The 23,807-nt window shown below is 44.1% G+C and overlaps 1 protein-coding gene across 2 annotated transcripts in view; it reads right to left on the bottom strand.

The window, feature by feature from the left end:
* LOC144143473 (atlastin-2-like) overlaps positions 1–23,586 on the bottom strand; it is a 64,722-nt gene extending 41,136 nt beyond the window's left edge. The window contains exons 1-5 of one of the 2 annotated variants that reach the window (XM_077675220.1): positions 23,021–23,583; positions 7,463–7,790; positions 7,200–7,409; positions 6,916–7,134; positions 6,700–6,858 (exon numbers count right to left, since the gene is read on the bottom strand). In XM_077675220.1, the coding sequence (XP_077531346.1) occupies positions 6,700–6,858; positions 6,916–7,134; positions 7,200–7,409; positions 7,463–7,780 (906 nt within the window). In that variant the 5' untranslated portion in view covers positions 7,781–7,790; positions 23,021–23,583. Of the gene's footprint in view, positions 1–6,699; positions 6,859–6,915; positions 7,135–7,199; positions 7,410–7,462; positions 7,791–23,020 lie in introns of both variants that reach the window. The other variant, XM_077675221.1, reaches the window with a different exon arrangement.
* Positions 23,587–23,807: the final 221 nt, after the last annotated feature.

The following is a 23,807-nucleotide window of genomic DNA, read 5'->3' as shown; positions in this document are numbered from 1 at the left end:
TTGGTGTATTATCCCGCTTGCGTAGTGTCCTACCCCAAAATGTAAAAATCTTGATTGATAATTCACTTTTTTGTCTACGTTAAGCTATTGTTTTCTTGTATGGGGTACTACGACAAAAAACAAATATAAATAAAATTCACATCCTTAAAAAAAGCTGTTAGAGCTCTTGTAAATGTTCGTTACGACGCACATACTGGGCCAATTTTTCACAACCTTCAACTACTCCCGGTTCGAAATTTATATGATTCATTATTACTTACGCGCCACAGTAATAGCATTAAAAAGAATGATTCTTTCTTGAGAGACGTTGGTGCTCTAACAGTTCGGGTAAGCACTTATGACACACGCTGTACAGACATTTGGAAAATACCATATATACGAACGGACTAGGGAAGACAAATGCTTAGATTTAATTTACCTGTTATACTAAATTCATCCCCGATTTAACCATGTACTCCTATATTTCCTGTTTCCTTGGAACTTCTTGGCTTTTCTATCGTGACATGATTTTGCTGTCGTTCTTGTTCCTTTACGCTGGTTTAATTTTGTGGCACATGTATTTCCTACAGCTATTGTTCATGTCTTTGTATGTGACATTATAATCGCGATGCCGTGCTTTTTTTCTGGTTTATGTAATTTTAGGACACATGTATTTTCCACAACGCTGCTGTAACTGTATACGGGGCACAGGCCTTTGTCAAGCCCTATAAAAAGAAACCTTAAGAAAAAAAAAGGCTTTTTGTCTGTGCCCCTCAACATAGCATGGCTATGTGGAAATAAACATTGACATGACTTGACTTGACTTATTGATGGGTCTGAAGACCGGCTACTGGCAAATTGACGTGGCCGAGATAGACCCAGTGAAGACTGCACTCATAACACCGGACGGCCTGTACGAGTTCAAGGTGATGCCGTTTGGGCTGTGCACGGCGCTAGCAAAGTTTGGGCTGTGCACGGCGCTAGCACGGCGCTAGCAAAGAGTCATGGACACTGTGCTAGCTGGTCTGAAGTTGCACACGTGCCTCGTATACCTACACGAGGTTGTGGTATTCGCCCGAACTTTCGACGAACACCTTGCAAGGTTGGAGTCTGTACTCGAGGCCATTCGCACGTCGGGGTTAACGCTGAAGCCTGAAAAGTGCCGCTCAGCGTACCAGGGACTAACATTTTTGGGCCAGGTCGTTAACGCCGTGGGAGTCCTGCCTGACCCCGCGAGAACTTCAGCCATAGCGATTTCAAGAATTTGAATTCGACGTGGCAAACATCTATAACTCCGGCAGGAAACACTGTCACGCCGACTACCTGTCTTCCGCCCCGTCGACCCACCACCATAACACTGCGATGAAGACAGCGCATCCTTGGGAGTCGCCCAGCAGCGTGCCGAGCCTGTGTAACGCGTCATGATGGACTACCTCGAAGGACGCAATGACGCCGTGCCCAAGGCCTTCTAACACAATTTACCAAAATTCACCCTCATAAACCCCATCCTCGTGAAGAAAACTTTCAACCCCGGAACGAGAACGAATTATGTTCTTGTCATTCGCGCAGACCTTCATGCCGAAATTTTTGATGCATGCCACGACGACCCGTCTTCCGGAAATCTTGGCACAGCTCACACTATTGTAAAAATCAAAACAAAGTTTTACTGGCCCCGCCTTACAACCCATGTGTCCCACTACGCCTGGAGCTGCCGTGACTTCAAGAGACGAAAAACACCACCGACCAGACCCGCCGGACTTCTGCAGCCGATCGCCATCCCATCGAGGCCCTTCCAACAGATTTGAATGGCCTTCTGGGCCCGTTCCCTACGCCACGATCCGAGAACAAGTGGATTGTCGTAGAGACGACTACATGACGCGCTACACAGAGACCACCGCTCTTCCAAGGGGGACTGCACAGTCGTATAAAGTTCTTCATAAACCTAGTAATGTTGTGGCATGGAACCCGCAAATCCTAATCACGGACGGTGGAACGGCCTTTACCGCGGAGCTTATGCAATGAATCTTACCCTACAGCAACACGGATCACCCAATAACGGCGGCGTACCACACCCAAACGAACGAACTGAACGTCTGAACAAGACAATCGCGGATATGCTGTCTATAGACGTCGACGTTGAACATAAGACTTGGGACGAAGTGCTCCCGTATGGCACGTCTTCGTACAACACGGCCATCCAGGAAACTACACCGATGACACCGTTCGAGCTTGTCTACGGAAGACGGCCGACTAGGATACTTGACGCCATGCTTCCGCACGTAGAAGACGATGACCTCAACACCGACGTCCAAGGATACCTTCAGCGTGCGGAGGAGGCCAGCCAGCCCACTCGAGTTCGTACAACAGACCAGCAGCTGGTGGATACTGGACGCTACAACTTCTGACGCGGAGGCGCCGAGTACCGCCCAGGGGATCGTGTGTGCGGTTGGACTCCCATCCGACGACGAGGACTCAGGGAGAAGCTTATGCGACGGTATTTCGCACCCTACCGGATTCCGCGTGCTTGCCAACTTACTAGGAGGTGATCCCGGACGGTGATTCGTGAACATCACGACGACGCACGCGTGCCCGAAGTCGTCCGCGTGGTTTGCATGAAACCCTACTACGCATGATGATGGACTTTTTAATGCGTAGCAGTCTTTGCCGACTACCCCCGCAGCAAGGAGCGTGTAACGCCCTGCTTTTCCACAAAATTGCAGACTTCGGGAAGGTTCCAAATTTACGTTAGAATAACGTAAATGGAGATAATTTGTCAAACAAAATTTCCAAAAAATTAACATAACAAAAATGTCTAAAAATGCAGAAAATGTCAAAACGTATACTGCATGGCATTTTCGCAATATTGTAGATTTCGGGGAAGTTTCACCTCCTTATAATTGCGTAAATGGAGACAATTGGTTGAATGAAATTCCGAAGAACTAAGAAAATAAGAAATATTTACAATAATTATAGGAAATGGTGAAGGGTGTAACACCCTGCATTTCCATAATAATGCAGATTTCGCGAAAGTTCGACATGTAATACTTATAGTAACGTAAATGGAGATAATTGGTCGAAAGAACTTCCGAAAACCTAAAAAATAACTGCAATATAAAAAAAATTATGAAAAATGTCAAAACGTATACTACATGGCAATTCCACAATAATGTAGATTTCGCGACAGTTTCACCTGTAATCGTTATAATTGCGGAAAGCAGGTAATTGGTCGAACGAAATTTTGAAATACTGAAAAAATAAGAACAATATAAAATATTTACGGAAAATGGCGAACGGTGTAATGCCCTGCATTCCCACAATAATTCAGATTTCGCGAAAGTTCTAAATGTAACCGTTAGGGAGATAATTGGAGATGATTGGAGATAACTGGAAATAGAGATAATTGAACAAACAAAACTTTGAAAAACTAAAAATAACAAATATACATAAAAATGCAGAAATTTTTAAAACGTATACCGCATGGCATTTCCACAATAATGCAGATTTCGCGAAAGTTTCACCTCGTTATAATTGCGTAAACGGAGATAATTGGTGGAACGAAATTTTGAAAAACTACGGATTAAAAAAAATGTACAATTACGAGAAATGCTGAAGCGTGTAACGCCCTCTATTTCCACAATAATGCATATTTAGCGAAAGTTTCAAATGTAATCGTTAGAATAACTAAACGGAGATAATTGGTCGAACGAAATTGTGAAAAACTAGAAAATGACAAAATAAAAAAAATTCACAGCATATCCACGGGGTGAATGATGATGAGTGGGCGAAGCTCCTGAGGGGAAATCATCGGTAAAACCGTGACTCTTCAGTGAAAGGTCGCCCACTACATCTGTGTCCGAACGTAACGTCTAGAAAGTCTCGCTTAAACCGCGCGTCGGCACCTTGGGGCTGAGCTCGCCTGATGCGTTTTGCAGACGCCTCACGAGCTCTCACTGCATCGGGGTCGGCCTGCCGATACGCGCGCTTTCTCGCCGGTTCCCGTTCTCTGACGTTTTGGATATCCTCTTCGCGCCGCAGCCGTGCCGCTTCGCGTACGGCAGGGTCCTCGCGCCGTTGCCGCGACGCTTGGGCCTCTCGTTCCCGAACGCTGGGATCTTGGCGGCGTCGTCGCGCAGCCAGACGACACGCTTCGGCCTTCCGCTCTCGTACGGCAGGATCTTGGCGGTGGCGTCACGCAGCTTCACGGAGCGCTTCTGCCTCGCGGGCTCGCACATCTGCAGCCTTATCCATCGGGCGACTCCGAGCGCACGCCAACAGCGAACGGATTTTATTACAACACTCCCCGCCATCTAGTAAACAATCCAAGAACTAAACTAGAGGTAGCCACGCAATCTAGTAAACAATCCAAGCGCATCTTTTCATCATATACAAGTACCGCCATCTAGTAAACAATCCAAGAACTAAACTAGAGGTAGCCACGCCATCTAGTAAACAGTCCAAGAACTAAACTAGAGGTGGCTACATACCTACGTCGAGGATGGACAGACCCACGCCCTAAAGAGCTTCACCCTTAAAAAAATTATGGACAACGTCAAAACGCATACTGCATGGCATTTCCACAAAAATGAAGATTTCGCGAAAGTTCCACGTGTAATCGTTATAAGATTATAAATGGAGACAATTGGTAAAACGAAATATCGGAACATTAAAAAATGAGAAAAACAAAATAATTATGGAAAATGACGAACCAACGCTCTGCATTTTCACAATAAAAGAGATTTCGCGAAAGTTCCAAATGTATTTCTTATAGTAACGTAAATTGAGATAATTGGTCGGGCGAAATTTTGAGAAACTCAAAAATAAAAAAAAATATTACAAAAAATTACGGAACATGGTAAAACGTAAACGCATGGTATTTCTACAATATGGAAGATTTCGCACAAGTTTCCCCTGAATCGTTATAATACCGTAATTGGAGATAAATGTTTGGGCAGGGCTTAGAAAAAAAAAAGAAATTTGGCTTGAAAAAACTCACATTTAAAAAAGGCGGCATAAGAATTCTACGCATTAGTAGGTGATTCTCTTAATTTTTTGCACAAATATTTTGTTTGTTTGGAATGTCCTTTTATTTTTAGCATCGGGTCGATGCACTCTTATGCCGCGAACCATGCATTGGGTTTGTTTACTTATATTTTCTTTTTACCGCCCGGCAGCGCGGGGTTGTGTTATCTGCATGTCAAGTGAAGCGCGTGTTCCATTCATTATTTTGGTGCCGCACGTGGTATCTCCTGCAACAGGGAGAGTGTTTCGAACTAACGTCCCCAGCCTAGAATAATCTGTATGGTCTAGGGTGTTCTGGCTTTAGTTTCACTGTTCGAGAAACGCTCGCCCCGAAAGATAAATGCCCGAAGAGCCGACGCCGCGGTATTTGGTTCGCCGACACCCCTCTGCGCTCGTCACTTTGTTGACTGTTGTTTCACCGCCTGTGTATTGTTTGAGTTCTTAGGAGAGCAGAAGGTCGCTCTGATAAACTTGATTTTCTTTCAAGACAGCTGCCTTGTATTTGGCTATGTGACAATATGGCCTTGCTTTCTCGGGGTGGTAACGAAGCGTAGAGTTTGCCGCGATGATGTTTATGACACTTATATCTTTTGTGTAAGGTAAATTATCGTAAACCATTCCTTGAACCCCTGCTCGCTTGGGCTACAAGCCTGCTCTTTGAATATAGGGAAACATGCAGGTAATAGTAAAGATGTGGTGAGGTGAAAAGGGAATAGTACGTAAGTTTTAGCAGCCACTGGAGTGTTCAGGCATTCTCATATAATGAATGGCAAGCTACCATTGTCCCTGATGAAGAAAGTCTATGACAGCTTCATCTTACCGGTACTCACCTACGGGGCACAATCTTGGAGGCTCACTAAGAGGGTTCAACTTAAATTTAGGACGACTCAGCGGGCAATGCAGCGGAAGATGATAGGTGTAACATTAAGGGACAAGAAGAGAGCGGAGTGGGTCAGGGAACAAAGGCATGTTAAGGACATATTAGTAGAAATTAAGAAGAAGAAATGGACGTGGGCAGGGCATTTAATGCGCAGGCAAGGTAATGTTGGTCATTAAGGTTAACAGAGCGATTCTCTAGAGGAGGCAAGTGTGGCTGGGGGCGGCAGAGAGTTAGATGGACGGATGAGATCAAGAAGTGTGCGGCAATAAATTGGCCTCAGTAAGCACAGGACCGGGCCAATTGGAGATCCATGGGAGAGGCCTTTGCTCTGCAGTGGGCGTAGATAGGCTGGTCATAATGATAATGATGACGTAAGTGTTCAGAACCTTTTATTTAAACGAGGCGACGTTAATTGAGGTATATGACCGTGAGGATGTTCAGGTGTGGAGGCACCAAGACGTCAAAGCATTCCCGTTTGCTACGAATTTCGTGCCAGTACAGTCTGCACCTGTTAGTTGCTCATTTAGAAGGGGTGGGAATGTGAAAGTGTTTACTACACTTGTTCGTGAAGGGTGCAGGCTTAGCTTGTTTTGTAAGGATTGCAGATACGCCATAAGGGCGTATCGCCCTTGTTGCGTATGTCCTAAAGAATTTTTACGTCACAATTTTTTGTTATTGAAAGCAGTGACCATCATTTCAGCGATCGCGGCTGCCCCAATGGCGTTTTTTGCAGTGCCCCAGAGAATTTCGGCATGACGCCATGGGGATCGACGGAAGCTGTTAGTGCTCTGGCAAGACAGAAAATCTGGTTTATAGCTTACCGGACACAAGTTTGCCCAATCACTGCAGGTAATTTCTCGACCGTTTATTTTTTTTGTCACAAGGTTTTGTGGCACCAGCAAGAAAGCAATTAGCTTATGTAGGTAGTTCTTGAAGTCATCCTCCATGTCAGAGAAGTCCCTCGACTCTCCGGTCGCCACCTGTTGGGTTAGCTGTCTATATACCGCAGCACTATCAGACAAAAAATATAAGAATACCTTCTTCCCCGGACGGGGCAACAGGAAGCCTCTATTGTCGGAAACACAAGAGCGAAGATGTTGTCGCACGCGCTTCAGTTCGGTGCTTTGATTTTTAGTGAACTGCAGCAGCCGGTCTAGGAGTTGGCGACCACCTTCTTCTCCGAGCGGCAGATCTTTAAACTCCCAGTCGCGAACCAGAAACACCAGCTTTTGGAACTTTTCAGTGTTTCCAAGTTTCTGGAAGAACATGACGCTTTCAATAAATACAGTCACACACAAATTAATATACATCCGGTCCATACCTCCTGGGCCATATTACCATAGTCCAGCCAATGGCTGAGGTACTGGAGGTGATCCTCTCCAATGTTCCGCATGATGTTGTACACTAGCACAGAGCTGAGTAGTGCGCCGAGAGTGAAAATGGTCGCACCATCTTTGGGGGACGTAGTACAATCGAACACACCTTGTGTGTCCATGAATAATACTGCCACTTCATTTTCTGGTCGGGGTACCTGAGGGAATTTTCAGGTGAGACCACGCGACACACAATATTAGATGTACTTACCAGGAAAACCTCACTCCAGAGCCAGATGCCGCAGGTGTCGAGCTCGGAGCCTCCGCGGCAACTGAAGCCTTCAAATACGGCATCCACATTTGCCATCCAGTTTATCTGGTCTTCACTGCTCATGTACTGTATAAAGAGGTTAAGTAGAAAGGACTTGCCGCTGCGATATTCTCCGGCTACAGAGATCACAGCAATGGGCTTGTTTTGTATTCTGTCGTTTTTTAGAATGACTTCCAAGGCAGATTCGTCCAGATGAAAGCCACCGCTTCTTCTGGGCCGGAATATTTGCACCGGGCGCCCGCTCCCCATTCGGTCCATAACTGGGCTCCTGCGCATATTATAATGTAAATGTTGAAATCTACTTCTATATTACTAACACCGGGAAATTTTGTTATAATAAATTGCCAGGTAAGCACGAACGCATTCCTTCCAATTTCTTTACAACCCCTGTAGAAGTGCTATTTATTTACAGGAGCTCTAACATTCTCAATGAAAGAGAACATTTCAGGCGCTTTATATTTGCATGCGCCATTGTTTCTTCCCTGGTGCTGGGGAGACATTCAAAGTACGGCTTAAGGGTTGCATATAGAAAGTTTAGTCTTGGTGTAAATGGGGATGGAAGAAGTCAAAAGTCATGCTATACATGGAGAAAGCCACACCTTCCGCTTGGTAGGTTATTCCAGAAAAGGAGGAATATTATAATTGTCGTATAGATGTTTTAAGTGCGCATCAAATCACAAGAGAGGAAGAAAGGGCAGAATTATTATGCTAAGTGTGCATTCCGCAAGCGTACAATTTTAACGGACAGTACCTTACCTGAGTGGCGGTTTGCATTGTTTACAAGCAGTACAGGCATTGTTTTGCAACCAGTGTTTACTTACAGCGGCAAACTAGACAGCAAAATTTGCCATTATGAACAATTTATGCAAATAAGTTGTGGTCGCATCAAGGAGCCATGCAAGGAAGGAGAATAGTAAGGCTAGTATGCGGTATGGTTTATGAGAAAAACTTTCGTAGAGCATTTCTTTTCCAGGATGAACTGACGAAGAACCAGTGAGGAGGCCATGTAATAAGGAGAAAATAAATCAAGTGCGCTGTAGGAGTGAAAATATCCAAGCCAGAAATTGCCTCAGGCAAAGAAACAATAGCAGCCTTGGGTTAGCGATAAGAAAAATTCGTGCTCGAAGAGTAGATTTCGTGCCCCAGCATAAATGAAGTAGGAAGTGCGTAAGAGTAGCCTTCGTTCTCCACTTGATAATTATGACAGTAATAATGAAGAATTGCAAAGGTGCTCATAAAACACGGCATCATTCTCCTGTGGCTGAAATGACAAGATTTTCAATAGAGCAGCTTCTGCTATTCAACTAGCCTTCCTGTATGCACGAACCATTTCGCAATGATTAAGCACTAGTTAAAGCACTATGTCAAGTTTTCGGCACTTTTGCGGCTAGTTTTCGCCAAACAAGCCCACTTGGAACGTAAAGATGTCTTATTTATTCTGTTGTTGCTGTGGCAGTTTTGTTTGAATCTTTGATTTCACAGCTATGTTTAAAAGGAAGCTGTATATTTCTTTCCGCATAAGAGCCCTGATACTCAGGTTTTTATTTGCGTTGAGGTCAACAGTTATGTTGCAATACATAATTTGCCTCTCGTACGTAGTATAGGTATGTAATAATAACACATTATCGTGCTTCTACTGTAAAGGTGGACCTTCCACCTATACAGTAAAAGCGCGATAATATGTTATTACCTATTTTTATTGCGTGAGCCTTTCACTTTTTTAGATATTTGACAGGAAGGTTCGTCCTGGAAAAACACACGTTTTGATGATGATAGTGATGATGTTGATATGCATGCTTCGCTGCGTATCTTGTCAAAAGACCGTAGAGTGTCTTCGGTCTTGAAAGTTGGCGCACCTTTTCGTTGTACCGTTCCGTGTATCTGCTCCTTCATAAGGCTCCTCGTCCGCCTTTGCAAGTCTGCCTAATTTTCCACCATCTCGTTCTCGTGCTATTTCGCTCAAATTCTCTCCAAATATCTGCATTGCGTTTGTGTACCGTTTCTTCGTCTATATCGCCTCGTTCGCTTGTATCCTCTGTAGTCCTCTTCACCGCTCCATTTATCACCATGTTCAATGGCTATGTTCAACATTGTAAATATGCAATGCAGTTATATACATTCGCACGTATTATAACCAGGGTTTTAAACCCTATAAAAGAAACACCCTCATGCGAGAGGACCCTTAGTGATACTTTAAATAGAAAAAATTACATCATCTTCCCGTGGGGAACCCTGTTGAGGATGCGAAGCATCATGGGGGTTCCGTGTGGTTCCATTGTGTTGCCGTTATGTTGAGTGATCTGGTGTTTAGTAGCGCCAGAGGGATTCCGCGTCCGGGTCCACACCGGTGCAAAGGCACGCAAGTACTGTTGTGTGGCGGTGAGTAGGCGGTGGTTCTCGAGGCGCCGAAACTCGTCCATCATGTTCTTGTCGATGTTGTCGTCTCTGTGATAGAATCGGTAGTCTCCGTCAGCGTTGGTTAGGTAAAGGTTGTTGACGTTGGTGCACCGGCTGAGAGAAACATACACGCCCTCCTCTTCGCAGCCTTGTCTTCTCCTTCTTCTTCTTCAGTGGTTCCCCTACGGGAAGATGACGGTGGGTGAACGCGAAGCTATGTCGTGAGGGATTCTTTGGTTGGCCAATCGCTAGGGGCATCCTGCCACAATCGTCATCAGCGGTGCCTGGCCAGGCATGCGCAGTGGAGTGCGGACGGCGGACGACAACGACAGTGACAAGGGAGGGAGGGACACAGCCCCGAGCATGAGCTCAGAGCAACGTACACGCCCTCCTCTTCGCAGCTTTGTTTTCTTCTTCTTCAGCGGTTCCCCTACGGGAAGATGACGACGGTGGTTGAACGCGAAGCTATCTCGTGATGGATTTTCTGGTTGGCCAATGCATCCCTGAGTATCCTGCCACAATCAACATCAGCGGTGCCTCGCCAGGCATGCGCAGTGGGGTTGCTGACGGCGGACAACAACGACGACGATAAGGGAGGGAGGGACACAGCCCCAAGCGTGAGATGCTCCACATCTAATAAATAAATACTTTTGTTGAATCGCCTAGGGCACAATTTAGGCTGAAAGAATATTGGTATATATAGTACTAGTAGCTGTTTCATGAGTACGTTACCACGACGCCTGTTTTGTGGAAAGCGTTCGCGTTGCGATGTGACGTCGTTTTCAAAGCAGCCCAGGAGAATGACATGGGGCTCTCTATATAACCTTGGTTATCGGCATTTTTGGGCGCCATAACTGCACTTTTAAAAGCCGCTTCTTGAATCATTTTTTTCTGTAGGCCAGCATGCGAGGGACAAAAGACGGCTTCGGGAGCCCCTCGGAGGTACCAAAACACCAAGAAACTAACAGCTTTCAAGTGCGCAGATGATAAGCAAAAGCGGAGTCAAAGGGCGGCAAAAAAAACAGTTATACTTCATTTGTTTCAGTGAGAAACCACGAATGGACTAAAGTAATTTAAGCACACACAGCATACAACAGAATTAGATCACTCAAAGGGCAGTACGCGTGCACTCTTCCGCTTGTTAGCACGACTGCAGATGTTTCCTCACCGGACAATTACATTGCAGAGGTTATACAACATAAAAAACTAAACAAAAGTCTATACCTTAGGCACAATAACACAAAATGGGAGGGTTACAGTTGTTTCTTTCTAATAAACCAGAGATATTTGTTGCCCTTCGCCATTCAGAAATATACTTCAACGTTCACACTCGAAATGCTCGAATACACCCATGATGATAGTATCGACTGAATTCGTTTCATATTACGCAAAATATGGATGGCAGGGGGTTTTTTAGAAGCATGGGAAAATGTTATGGTTTTTAATTCACATAAGAAGCAACAGAAGTTATTCTACCCAGCAAATACAGGGATATCTCTATTTGTGCCTGTGAAAGAGATTATCAAAAAATCACCGGCTGAGTATGAATTTTTTTTATTTTATTGAATGTAACCTCACTCCCAGGCACGATTCGAAACATGGTGATATGCAAGTAACAAATTCGTGAAGAGGCAACCCCGCATTTTTCTACCCTGAGAAAGTGTAAACTGTTACCTGGAAGTATCTATATACAATTCTCTTGTGGATTTTAGACTACCTTGGAACCATGGGAACGTATTACACAGGATTGAAGACTTTTCGCACTGCACTCACCGTAGACCAGAGGCATGGGCTTTATCTGCTCTATCTGATTCATAAACAATGTTCCTGAAAGACCTTTAGTGAGTTATATGCTTTTTATTGTTACATTAGTTCCCTAAAAAGGTTTAAATTTACAGGAATTTGTTGCTGGGCGAGTACTCTTGTGAGTGCTTGACGTCATGACTCTAGCACTAGAACGTCGCAAACAAGCGAGCCGACCGCACAAGCGCCACTAAAATCAAAGCGTTTATTGCAATTAGGGGCAACATATATATGATTCTAATGAGCAGATAAGCTGTGCGCGGAATATAACGAGACCACTCACTAGGCTACGGACGGGCGGTAACGAATATTCTTATTTCACACGCGCAAAGAGAGATAGGCGTGTCGCTGACACACCCATTTGCTCTTTTTTTACTTGGTATGCCTTCCAAAATTAACTAGCAGTTTAGACCAGGCTTCTGCGTAGAGCTTTTACGTGGCGACAAATCACCTGTCGCCTTTATTGTGTCCGTTCGTCGTCTTTTTAGCGCGTGAACCATGGTGCTCAGGTTTTACCTGTCTCAACTTCGCTCCATGTTGAGGCGTGGAAATGAACTTGAAGTATTGCGATTTTGTTGATTTGCGAGAAGCAAGCACAGCTTTGCTTCAACGAGCCCTTGAACTGAGTAAATTAAAAATTTTAGTTATTCACACCCCAGACACAACCCCCCACCTCGTATTCTTCTGCCCACACCACCCCTCCCCACTCCCCACACCTACTCTCGAGCAGTGGGAATGCGCGCTGACCAGCTCGGACCTGCAGGACCAGCAAAGCCTGATCCAGCGGGCCACCCGAGCAGCGACAGCACGCGGCTACCTGGACTAAGGCGGCCGCCCATCTGCTCTAAATACGTAAAATAAACGTTTGTTCCTCCTTAGTTATTCAAGTTCAACGAGGAAAGCCGCACGTGTGTCTCATTTCTTAGACAAGAAACATTCTACCCTATCGCTGCGTGTTCTTGTGGAAAATCCTATACCAGTCAAGATGCAAAACAAGTTCTGGGGGCTTTACACGATTTAATGCTAACCATTAGTACAGAGGAAAAACCACTAAATTGTTGTGCGTCAAACGAATGAACACATTTTGAATTTTACCGTCGTAGTCGTATAGGCTTCCTTGTTTTAGATTTTTAGCAGCCTTATTAGATCAACGCTGGCGTTTGGTAGCCCAGTTTACCAATCGACACCAAAGGCAGCCCTTAAAAGCTTTCGATACTATTGATCGCAAAATACTTTCAATAAAATAACATCTTACGGTATTGGTAGCCTACAATGCAGTAACTTCGCAGTTACAGCAGCTTCGCAGTTACCTGCTGTAACTGCCGTAACTTCGCGTTACTTGCAGTTGCAGCAGTTAATAACTTTGGGGTTCCAGAAGAATGCAAGCTAAGGCCAATTGTATTCCTCATTGATATTTAATGTTCTTACGAACCATTTATCATCCACCACTAACTGCGTCTTATATGCTGACGATACCACTGTTTCGGGTCGTGATGCGAACCCAGATGTAGTACTTTCACAGTTCAGTAATAACCTCAAAAATGTCGTCGACTGTCGACTGGTGCCTCGAAGAAATTATTGATTAATAAAAAGAAAACGCATTACATGGTCTTTAGCTCACATCTCTCCTGTTTTTGTTAACCCACTTGCCTATTCGCCGCAACACTGCGGGTTTTTAGGTGGGGCATTGGAACCCTTCTCAAAATTCACTACTCACATCAACTCCCTATACACAAGGCTGCGTATGGTAACAGGGTGCTACTAAAAGCTTGCCCTTACTTTTCGCCACGAACACTCCTCAAACGATATTAAGCCCTAATCCACAGTCATTTCAATAGAAGTATGGTGTCTTGTATAAAGACGCACGAATCTCAAATAGCTCCTCTGCAGCATATACGAAATCAAGTTTCCCGCATTTCAACACACACTTCCAACAATGCTCACGTGAGACCCTTCTTGCATCTTATTTATTTGCTAATAGGCGAAGTTTTCAAATAGAGTTAAGGAAACACCGCGTATTGTTTAATTAGAACTCCTAGACTCTTATTTGTGATCGGCATCAGTAAGTTAACTAACCGAAGCATTACGCGGTTTTCACTAGGGAATAACTTCTTGCTGTCGAAAGTACGCACAGATTTTGACTTATAGCCTATGCGATTCACTGCCAGAAAATTCTAGAACACTTTGCCCCGCAATATATAAAAACTCCGCTATTGCTCCCTTATTTCAGAACATTACTGCGATCATACATATCTGAACAATCGTACGCGATTTATCTTCCTGATGGTACATTTTGAGGAGTTAGTGTTTTATGTATTCATTTACAACAGTGTATGCTACACTTTGTGTGAACAAATGTGTTCACACCTTGCTTACAGTGTTTAGTTGCTCTAATGTGATTTAATTATGTCTCACGGGTCCCCGCCTCACTGGTTTACGCAAATATTTTAGGAAATATTTTGCTGACTGTTACTTTTTTGCTACGTTGTATTGTCAAACGTTTTGTGTAATTTTCTTGCGCTCGTTGAATTACACACTGTTCACACGTTCGCGGTGGCTTTGAAATTTTTCTTCTTCAATTGAATAAATTGAAAGGGGATCCATTGCAGTGCTTCCTTGCGGGACCCTTTTCTGTATATTGTTTTCTACACATTGTATATTTCGTTATAAATGATAAGCTGAAACTGAATCTGACAACGTACAGTTTTTTGGTGATTCGTTGATTGGAGCAGCAAAGACTGGCGGTATTTCAAACAGAGAAAGACAGACAGATAAACAGAGAGAGAGAGAGCGAGGGAGAAAGAGAAACGTTTTATTACAGCTAAAAGTTACTAAGCACAATTGAGCCGGTGAAGGGCACTTCTGTGGTGCCCAAGCTCTGTCGTCCAGGTCAAGCTGGACTGGACGTCCGAACGCGCAATGGGAGACAGGCAGGATTCGGGTGGGGGGATGGGTGGGGAAGTGGAGGCTGGGCGTTGCAATCTAAGATAGCTTACGGTGCGTCTTTGGCGTCCACGCAATGTGGGCTCTTGTGCATGCTCCAGAGTGATGGTGAGTTGTGGGTAAAAATGGCTCAATTGCGAGGGAAGTGTTTGGATTTCTCTGCAGAATGCAGAATATGAGGAGCTAATGAGGGTTGAAGGAGGGCAAGAGTGGTGCGTGAGAGTCTGCGATATAAGTTGCTATCACGGAAGGAGAGTAGAGGCTCTAGATGAAGAAGAAGCAGTTGAGGATAGTTCTGTTTCATGTGCCTTTCACGTATGTATTTTACTTGACTAGACTGCAATTGAAAGCGTTTATTTGATTTCTACGGTGTGAGGATCTCCGCTCTAAATATGAAAATTTGTTCATCATCAAAAGTGGATGAAAATATATTCATTAAATAACTGAAATTTACACTTTCCTAATTTTGTTTAATGCATTTTCGCACTATGTTCTGCGCTCCTCCTTGAAAAGTTAAGTTAAAGTAGGCAAATTGGTTTATTGTTAAGGTCTAGATCCGTGCATTATGGTTTAAATTACCCACGTATTTTTGTAGTGGACGTGGTAGCGGTGTATAAAAATGAGAAAAATGCGACATGTGCTCCGTACAGACAGTTAACTTGTGATGCTAGAACTTGCAGCCGGCGTTTACATTTTTTGTCCCCTCTGATGCGTAGTTCTAGCTTACGAGTGCCCGCAGAAGCAAGAGTGTGACTGCTCATCCATAAAACCAGTCAATCTCTTTTACTTGTTTTACTTATGGTAATTAGTTTGAACACCTCGGGTAATTCAATCCGATTCACTTTGCTTGACAGTTTTAGGTTCTTACAGTTGGCAATTAGTTCCTGGGTTTTCTTCGTTAGTTTCTCAGTTTGTTGCCTTCATGTTGCCTCTCCTACAGTTGCTGCTGATTCACTGAACGCCGATATTAGGTTGTCGTTTAGCCTGTTTACACTGACCTAGTTCTGCTCGTTCAAAAGCGAGAATTTATTTTGAAGAGGTATTTGAAGCTCCTGCGATCTGGCTCTGCCTGTTTCCATGCGCGATGTCTTAGTTTTCTTGAGTTTCATTCTTTTTCTTCTCAGATACAGCCTTAGCTTGCATCTAACCATTCTATGATCGCTGCTCGGAATCTTACTTAGCACCTCTACATTTTGCACAACATTCCAGTGGCCACTTAAAGCGAGGTCAATTTCGTTTTTGGTTGTGCTATCCGAAATTTTCACTTCTGTTTCCTGTTCTTTCGTTTGCAGAAGAATGTGTTCATGAACTTCAGCTTATTTCTCTCTTCAAAAATCACCAGTGTATCTCCTTGACCGTTCCGATGGTCGATTTCGAAGTTGCCCACTGACCGTTCTCCCATTTGGTTCTTACCGAACTTTGCGTTAGAGTCTCCTATCACAATCGTGAACTGCGTTTTTGCCTTTTTAATTGCTGATTTGACGTCTTCTTTAAAGCTATCTACTGCTTCATCATCATAGCTGGTTTTACGACATAGGCCCGTGCTTTTGTTAACCTATATCGCTTCTTTAGCTTGAGCACAACGGCCGCGCGCGCGAGAGAGAAAAACATCTTTTATTGATCCTATTTCAGGTGATGCTCCCAGGCGCGAAATGGTTAACTTTAGTTCACGTTCCCGCTATTTCTCTGAGTATTAAAAAGCTTGCCCTGTGTCATTTCTTCTCTTGGGAACCACTCTGGCATAAAATATACCCGCTAGTGAGTTCCATGAAGCCTTCCCCTGTCCTTTCCACTTACCTTAACTCTATAATATATATCCCACCTAATGTCCGAGAGCTCCTGTAGTAGTACAGATAAGCTTCTCTCACTAGACAAGGTGCGTGCGTTTAATGTGGCCAGAATCAAATTTCAGAGGAGGCCGGTCCAGACCCAGAGATTCATAGCACCCTCTGCTGTAGCACTGTTCTTACCGCCACTGTGGACAGATGCTCTACAGCAGCTGGGTACTCACGGCAGAGAGTTGAGTTGGTTAGTCATGGCAGGTGGCGGCCGACTACTTCACAAGGGTGGCCAGATCCTTCTCCGGTGAGGGAGTGGTGTTTATGTACTTACGAACCTACACAGCATGGTAGAACCTTTCTAGTAAAGCCCTTTATGTAACCGGGATGATGGTTAACTCCGCAGATGGCAGCGCTAAATACCTGCATGGGCTAGGCATAGAGAGCCAGACGAAAAAGAGCGGGAGAGCCAGAGAAGTTTCCTGCTGAAGACGTGAACGCACACGCCTGTAGTGATATTGAGCGACAGTTTGTCGGTTTCACTGTTTAGAAGCGCGCTTCGGAAGGAATAAACTGACACGCAAGCTTACTGATGAGATTAATGACGTCTGGCCGTCGGAAAGGTAAGCCAGGCTGTGCTCAACTGTATAGCTTCGAAAAAATGGCCAGCCTGAAGCCGAACTGGCCAAAAAGGCCGCTGAAGTTGTATTAGAGTCCTTTTGTTTTTAATAGTACAGTCGGAGCCGGAAAGCTGTTTATCACGTGCTCCTCCAACAACAGTCACCTTGCAGGGAGGATTTTCTGACGAAAATTTGAAAAATCCCGCACCTCCGCACAAACGCGTCAGCATGGATGGGAAGCTTCTAGAACATAAGCGGGCCTGGTTGTGTACTTTCCGGCTTTGGGCTGTAACTTTGCCACAAAAAGCGCCTAGTTAGCTGGTATAACTTGTCAATCTTTGCGAACAGCAACGCGGGGACGCTAGTATTGTTTTTTAAGCCGCCATCCTATCGCGAAAGGTAACTTGCATTGTTTTATGTGCGTGTTACTCAACGTGCGCGGACGCCCCCCGCCGAGAAAAAGAAAACGTTTATATCGGTGCAACTATTGGTACTAGGACGTTCGAATTTGGTACAGAACTGCTGTAGAACTTCATAAAAGAGGAGAAGGAAAAGACTAAAACTTACAAGCGGAGTTCCTGACGAAAGTTACAAAATTCTCGCAGCTTAGTCTTAGCGCGTCCGCCATGACTGGAAGCTTCTCCAAGCTCATCACTATAATCAACCTATCAAGTGAACTGCAAGGCAGAAGGCCTCTCGCATTTATTTCCCCACGCGATGTCCGGCGCGGTTATGTTCCATTCCTTCCGCCCAAATTCTCTTCAAATTCAATTTCCAGAGGCGACCTATACCGACCGAGAGGTTCTTTGCAACCTCCGCTGTATCGCTTTTCTGATCGCCTTAGTAAAGTCCTCTTCAGCTTGAGGGGCTCAGGACTGAGGTTTTGGGTGGCCAGTTATGGAAACTGGGGGCGAGCTACTACTCCAGGCCGGCTAGATTTCTCTCTGGTGAGTGAGTCCTGTTTCTGTTCCAAAGAGCCTTGCCAGCATGATTACACCTTTCTAGTTTGGACTCTCGGGTATCCGGGAAAATTTTTACTTCCGCACCTGGCAGCACTCAATACATGGGGATGTTTTCTTTAAAACGACTGGGTGGGAATAGCCCAGCTGGATGATGATGGCAACCAAAAGCGAGTGTGGCAAGAGCCGGGAAAGAAGAGGAAGGAAAAAGCAACAGAGCAGTTGTTTCTGGCGGCCCAGTGCCCCAGGTACTATCGACCGCAAGTTACTATAGCACAAAGCTTGGTGTCTTCATTAGGGGTTGCGCTCAATAACGTATATCCATCTCTTGATAGGCGTCATACGATAACGGTCAACTTCCGGAACATCTTTCCCCAAAATGCTAAAATGCTACCTGCCCGACTGCTCAATGGTATCCTGCAAGATAATTTGGCCTCAATTCAGCAAGGTAATATCATATATACAGATGCTTCTCAACGAGATGAAAAATCCGGAATAGGTATAGTTTCCCCTCCCCTAAATTGGTACTTTTCGGTTCGTCTGGTGGAGTTTACCCCAATATTCTATGCGGAAGTCTTGGAAACTGTGTTGGAACTACGAAAGCTTGACATATCGGTATCGCCTCCTCTCATAATTACAGATTCCCTAACCGTAGGCTTAGCCCTTTCTTCTCCGCAAGACTCACCTCTTCTACGGACGTTTCGATCACTTCTGCCACCTCATATTACTGAAGTTGACCTTCTTTGGGTCCCTGGGCATGCGGGAATCACCTTTAATGAAACCGCAGATTATCTGGCAAGGGTAGCACTCTCCGGGCCTGTTGTCGATACCATTGAGACAACGCCTTTATTAGCCGCCGCAAGGTTCCGTGGATCGTTGAAGCTGCAAGGGCAGCACGAATCAGCCCTATTGTCGTCGCGAGATGTTCTTCATCTAAAATTCTCCTGGAAACCAAGTTGGTGCCCCTTACGCGAACTGGAGGTGATCGTTTCGAGCCTTCGATGTCGTGTGCCTCAGTTGAGTAGATACCTCCACAGGTCTCGTCTGGCGCAGTCTGCCATGTGCAGTTACTGTAATGAAGAAGACTCCGTCGACCATTTCCTTTTGTTCGGTCGACGATTTTCAAGCCTCCGCCGTCAGCTCCTTGAGGTGCCGCTTCATCGTTTGGGGTTGGCATTATCAGTGCCGGCTCTTTTATCATTTCGGGCTTCAGAAACTGGATATGGCCGCCGGGATGTTTGTTCTGCTCTTCATAGAAAATTTCAAAAGATTCACAACCTAATTGGTATCTTATTCTGGAACCTCACCAGAGTCCTCCAAAAGCATCCTCCTCTCTCTCCTCCTCTCTTCCTCGACGTCCTCCTCCTCCTTCTTCTTCTTCTTCTTCGTCTACTTCTTCTTCTTCTTCTTCTTCTTCTTCTTCTTCTTCTTCTCTATTTATTTATTTATTTATTTATTTATTGTTTCAATATTGACTAATTTCCAAACTCGATTCCTCAAGCACAAGAAGAAAAAAGCTTCCAAATTTTTCTAATTTTCCTCGAATCATCCACCTAGGCAGTAATGAGTAATCTAATTCGAATTAACGACTGATGTTTGGCCGATCCTTTGATTGGGTATGCGCCAACAACAACAACAACCAGTTGGACGGGCTGTAATTTCGTAGTACTATTCCCCTGAGAACGGGCAGAAGAATGGTTAGGCGCCATTGCTACCTAGCGGTACGTTTCCAGGGTTGGCCTAGCAATGGGGATGGCACGGTAGCACCGGTCATTCGTTTGTGCCACTGCAAGAAGCGTCGGTTCTCTGCATCGGGCAGCGTCGTTGTAGAGCCATTGAGATAGAGCCGCCGTGTGCTCGGGTAAATTATCGGTCGGGCTACCTTTACTACCAGTTCTTGCCGGGCTGACCGAAGGTGCGCATGCCATAACTGCTATGTATGTATGGCAACATGTGGTACTAAAATGTTCTTATCTTAAAAATCACTTCCTGACCTGGTGCTGATGTTTGAAAACTGCCTGGATATTTGCTCAAACCTGTTACGCAACAAGTAAAATTGGTTGGTAATGTGTAACGGTCTTAGGGGAAACTATTTACCTGAAATAAATGCCGTTTGTTTCGATACGTAATTGACCCATTCAAAAACAAGAGTGAAAGCATCCGCACCTAAACTAAAATTCTTTATTTCTACCAAGGCGCGACGAAAGATCTCACCCTAGACTTTACAACCACATACCTCAAAGCCGTGGCAGGGGTGGTACTTTTACCATGCATGAATACCCGAACCTCTTTCGCGACAGAGGGGCATCCAAATATACGACGTTAGAGTGGTCATCGTCGAAAGCAAGCAAACCAGCACACGTTGGCGAAATAAGATTTGGAACATTGCCTTTTGTTTGGTGAATTGAAAGGCAACATCAATCGAAATAATTTCTGTTATCGAATCACAACACTTGTTACTGTTGGAGCCTTGAATACACCGTAGTAAAAAGCCATACTTTTTACATATTTAAGCCACGTTATGGAAACTTCTTTATTTGCACTATATTAATGACGTGTGCTTTTGTGACACTATAGTTATGAATTGAGCCTTTATGACGTGTTGAACGTGCTTTAGCCACATTCGGCAATATATAACAGCTCTATTTCCCGCAGGGTCGCCCCTACCAATTTGTTTCAAAGTAATCTTTTAGAGGTATTTGAAAAAACAGAAGAATTCCTTGTTGAAACAAATCAGCAACGCCGTATTACAACTAGTAGGCCAACTAAACGCTCCGTTGGTTAACAGTATATGATACTTTATGTTTCTCGACAGGTTCGGTGTTAAAATAAAATCGGCGCTAAAGAACTGAGGGTAGCGCAGAAAAGGGCAGGAATGTTTTTCTACCAAACCCCATAGGAGAACGACAATGGTTTGAACAATTTGAGATACAAAACAATTTTGCCGAGTAGGTTCGGTGCTGCGGATGCTTGCAAGAGTGTGAAAGCACATATTTATGTTCCGCTAAAAAAAAAAAAACCCAGCCCGTGAAGCTCGCGACGCACTAAGAGTGGTGTTAGGATTGTAGACAGATTGCGTTAGCTCTCTTTTGATTCGACTTCGGTCGCACGGTGAGCTTCTTGAACCAAGCGTAAATTTGCAGTCAGAGCTTGGTTTTCATTCTTGTGAATTGTTTTCACAGCCACTAACATGAACACATATCTGGGCGTAACTATCTAATAGTTGGAATCACCTAATTCCAAAGTTCCATTTGCTCATTTACGTCCACGTTTTCTACTGAGCAGGCGACAAAGCCAAACAACTCCATAAACAACAGAACTCTCGCATAAAACATTCGTGAGGGGAGCCTATAAATACGCAAATGTGACTTCGTTTCTTTCTATTACCACACTTCTAAACAGACTTAAAAAGGTACACAAGAAAGCTCTCCAGTTTATCTATACGAAATGATGGAGAACTGATATACCCCTAGAACATCTTAAAAGCAGCTCTTTATCCTCAAACGGCTCGCGAAACTCGGACGGTAGAAGTTATTGTGCCATTTGTTAACAACTGGATATATGTAAATAGGACTATGAATATAATAAAAATGAAGGCAAAATCAACACAGCATTCGCGCTCACTAACACTTAAATATCAATCTCGCATCAATTTTTCAAAAATTTTTGTTTTATGACTAGCAGTAAATGGATGGCGTAATTGGGCCTCACTGCAACACTTACGGCATAACGTAACAAGCTATTTGTTGTTTCCTTAGAAATCAGCTCCATGCATCGGATTAAAAATTACACCAGAACTGCTTATAAATATCATCAGTTTTTTTTTTGATGTTAACATTGTCTTCTCATAGATATATGGTTAATGTAATTGTTGAAAACGGTTCGCTTGCACAAACAAGCATAGGCCGCGCAACTTTCTGTATTGTCGTACATTTTGTTATTGTGTCCTTCCTTCCATATTCACAGCTGGTATAAGCAGTATGTGTAACAAACAAGCAGCCAACAAACAAACCAACTTACTGAATAAACAGCTGATCAAATAATATTAAACCAACCATATAATGAAATTTGTAAATATTCTATCACTCTTACGTGCATGGAAGCGCTGAATAATGCAAGGACAACCACCATATTGTCACGGGTTATAACCAATTGCATAAATTAAAAACAAACGTACAAATAAGGTCTTCCTTCATGTGTATTTTAGTTGCTATATTCATAATCATAACGGGATGAAACAATTTAAAATTGTTAGGGCAAACTGGAGACAAATACAGAAGAAAAGTTTATATCAGACGAAATGCCTGAACAGAAAACATTCCAGTAGTAGAACAGTGCATGGAAATCGCTAAAGACCATTTAAGCTGTATTTCTAGTAAATGGTAAAAAATAGCACACACTATCTTGAGCGTTAAGATTTTATTCATTTTGGAATTCCCCGAATTTAACTAGGAAATACTGTAATTTAGTCAATGAGGCACCATGCGGGCACTTTTGTAGTAGTCTACAACACGGGCGACTCACCCATACGAATATATTTCTCAGTGGGACGTGTGAGTCTTACGTCTGACCAGTAGTCTGATCGCACCAAAACTCTACAACTACTAATGAGACGTTTCCAAAGACGTACCTCAAAACATACAGAGTTATGGTGCGGTTGGCGTGACACACTCATCTATGATATATATAAAAATGTCTGACATGGTATCTGAACTGCAAGACACTATAAACCAAGCGTTGACACGCAGAAACTACTTGAGGAGGTGGTCGGGTCCTCGATATACAGAATAACGTATATCTTATGTATATTTTGCAGGTGCCCTAATAAATATTGAAATTTAGACTTTACCGCTGTTCTTGTAATTTTTTGTTTACTTGCGCTAAGATATTTTTTACTTGCTGGACCATCATTCCTGACACTGTGCATCCGCATTACGGAGGAGAAATTTTTATCTTTGCCATGGGGTAAACGAAAGTGAAATACCTTTCAGTACTTACCTTGTCGTCTCTTTATATAAGAGAAGCAGTCCTTAGTGGGCATGCAGGGCCCTAGCCGCTGTAAGGGCCCTCGATGCAAGGCCCTTCCCACTTCCGGGGAAGTACGTCGTTGTGGTCGAGAAAAATAAATTTCCACTGCTGCGACAGTCGCAGACGGAAATTGAAGAACTCAGCCTATAACACTTATGCCCACTTGTATTGTATTTTCACTCTCGAGATGGGCGAAATTTCTATAGAAATATTCCGTCAGTGGTCCTGAAAAATGGCAGCTCACATGTCGCTAAAAGCGCAAATCAATTGGGGAGCTTCCTGTTCCAAAAAAATGGCGGGTTGTAATAGATATTTTGCTGCTGAGCGCCCCCTGGAAGGTCAATGGTGCTCGTTTCAATGCCTCCTTCCGACAGATTTAGCGGTGTCCGCCGGCATTTTGAGCGTTCGTGCACTCAGTCATCTTCTATTTGATTGCAAGTAGCGGCAGTCAAGGTGAAGTGCAGCTGAGAAGAATAGGAAAAGGGTACTTGCCTTCGTGGACAATCTAAGAAGCGAAGCGGCTTTATGAAAAGTGACGTAAGGGCCTACGGTGTGAGCAAAAACAACGGGAACGCAGCGACACCTCTGGGAGTGTACAAAAATTACCCCTCTCAACCAACGAAAAAACAGCTCTGATGACGGTATCTGTAGACCGTCAAGGTGCGGTCTCCTCTAGTCCGAGGCGTGATCACAAGAGCGCTTATCTCTTATCGTGCCCACTCGTCACCTCCTCCTGTAATCTTTCCAGCCGTATGCG

The sequence above is a fragment of the Haemaphysalis longicornis genome, unplaced genomic scaffold (genome assembly GCF_048455015.1).
Source record: "Haemaphysalis longicornis isolate Haplotype H1 unplaced genomic scaffold, Haemaphysalis longicornis Haplotype H1 scaffold_6, whole genome shotgun sequence".
In the NCBI taxonomy this organism is placed as follows: Eukaryota; Metazoa; Arthropoda; class Arachnida; order Ixodida; family Ixodidae; genus Haemaphysalis; species Haemaphysalis longicornis.
Note: the sequence above shows the minus strand (reverse complement) of the source record. Positions and strands in the feature narration are given on the sequence as shown.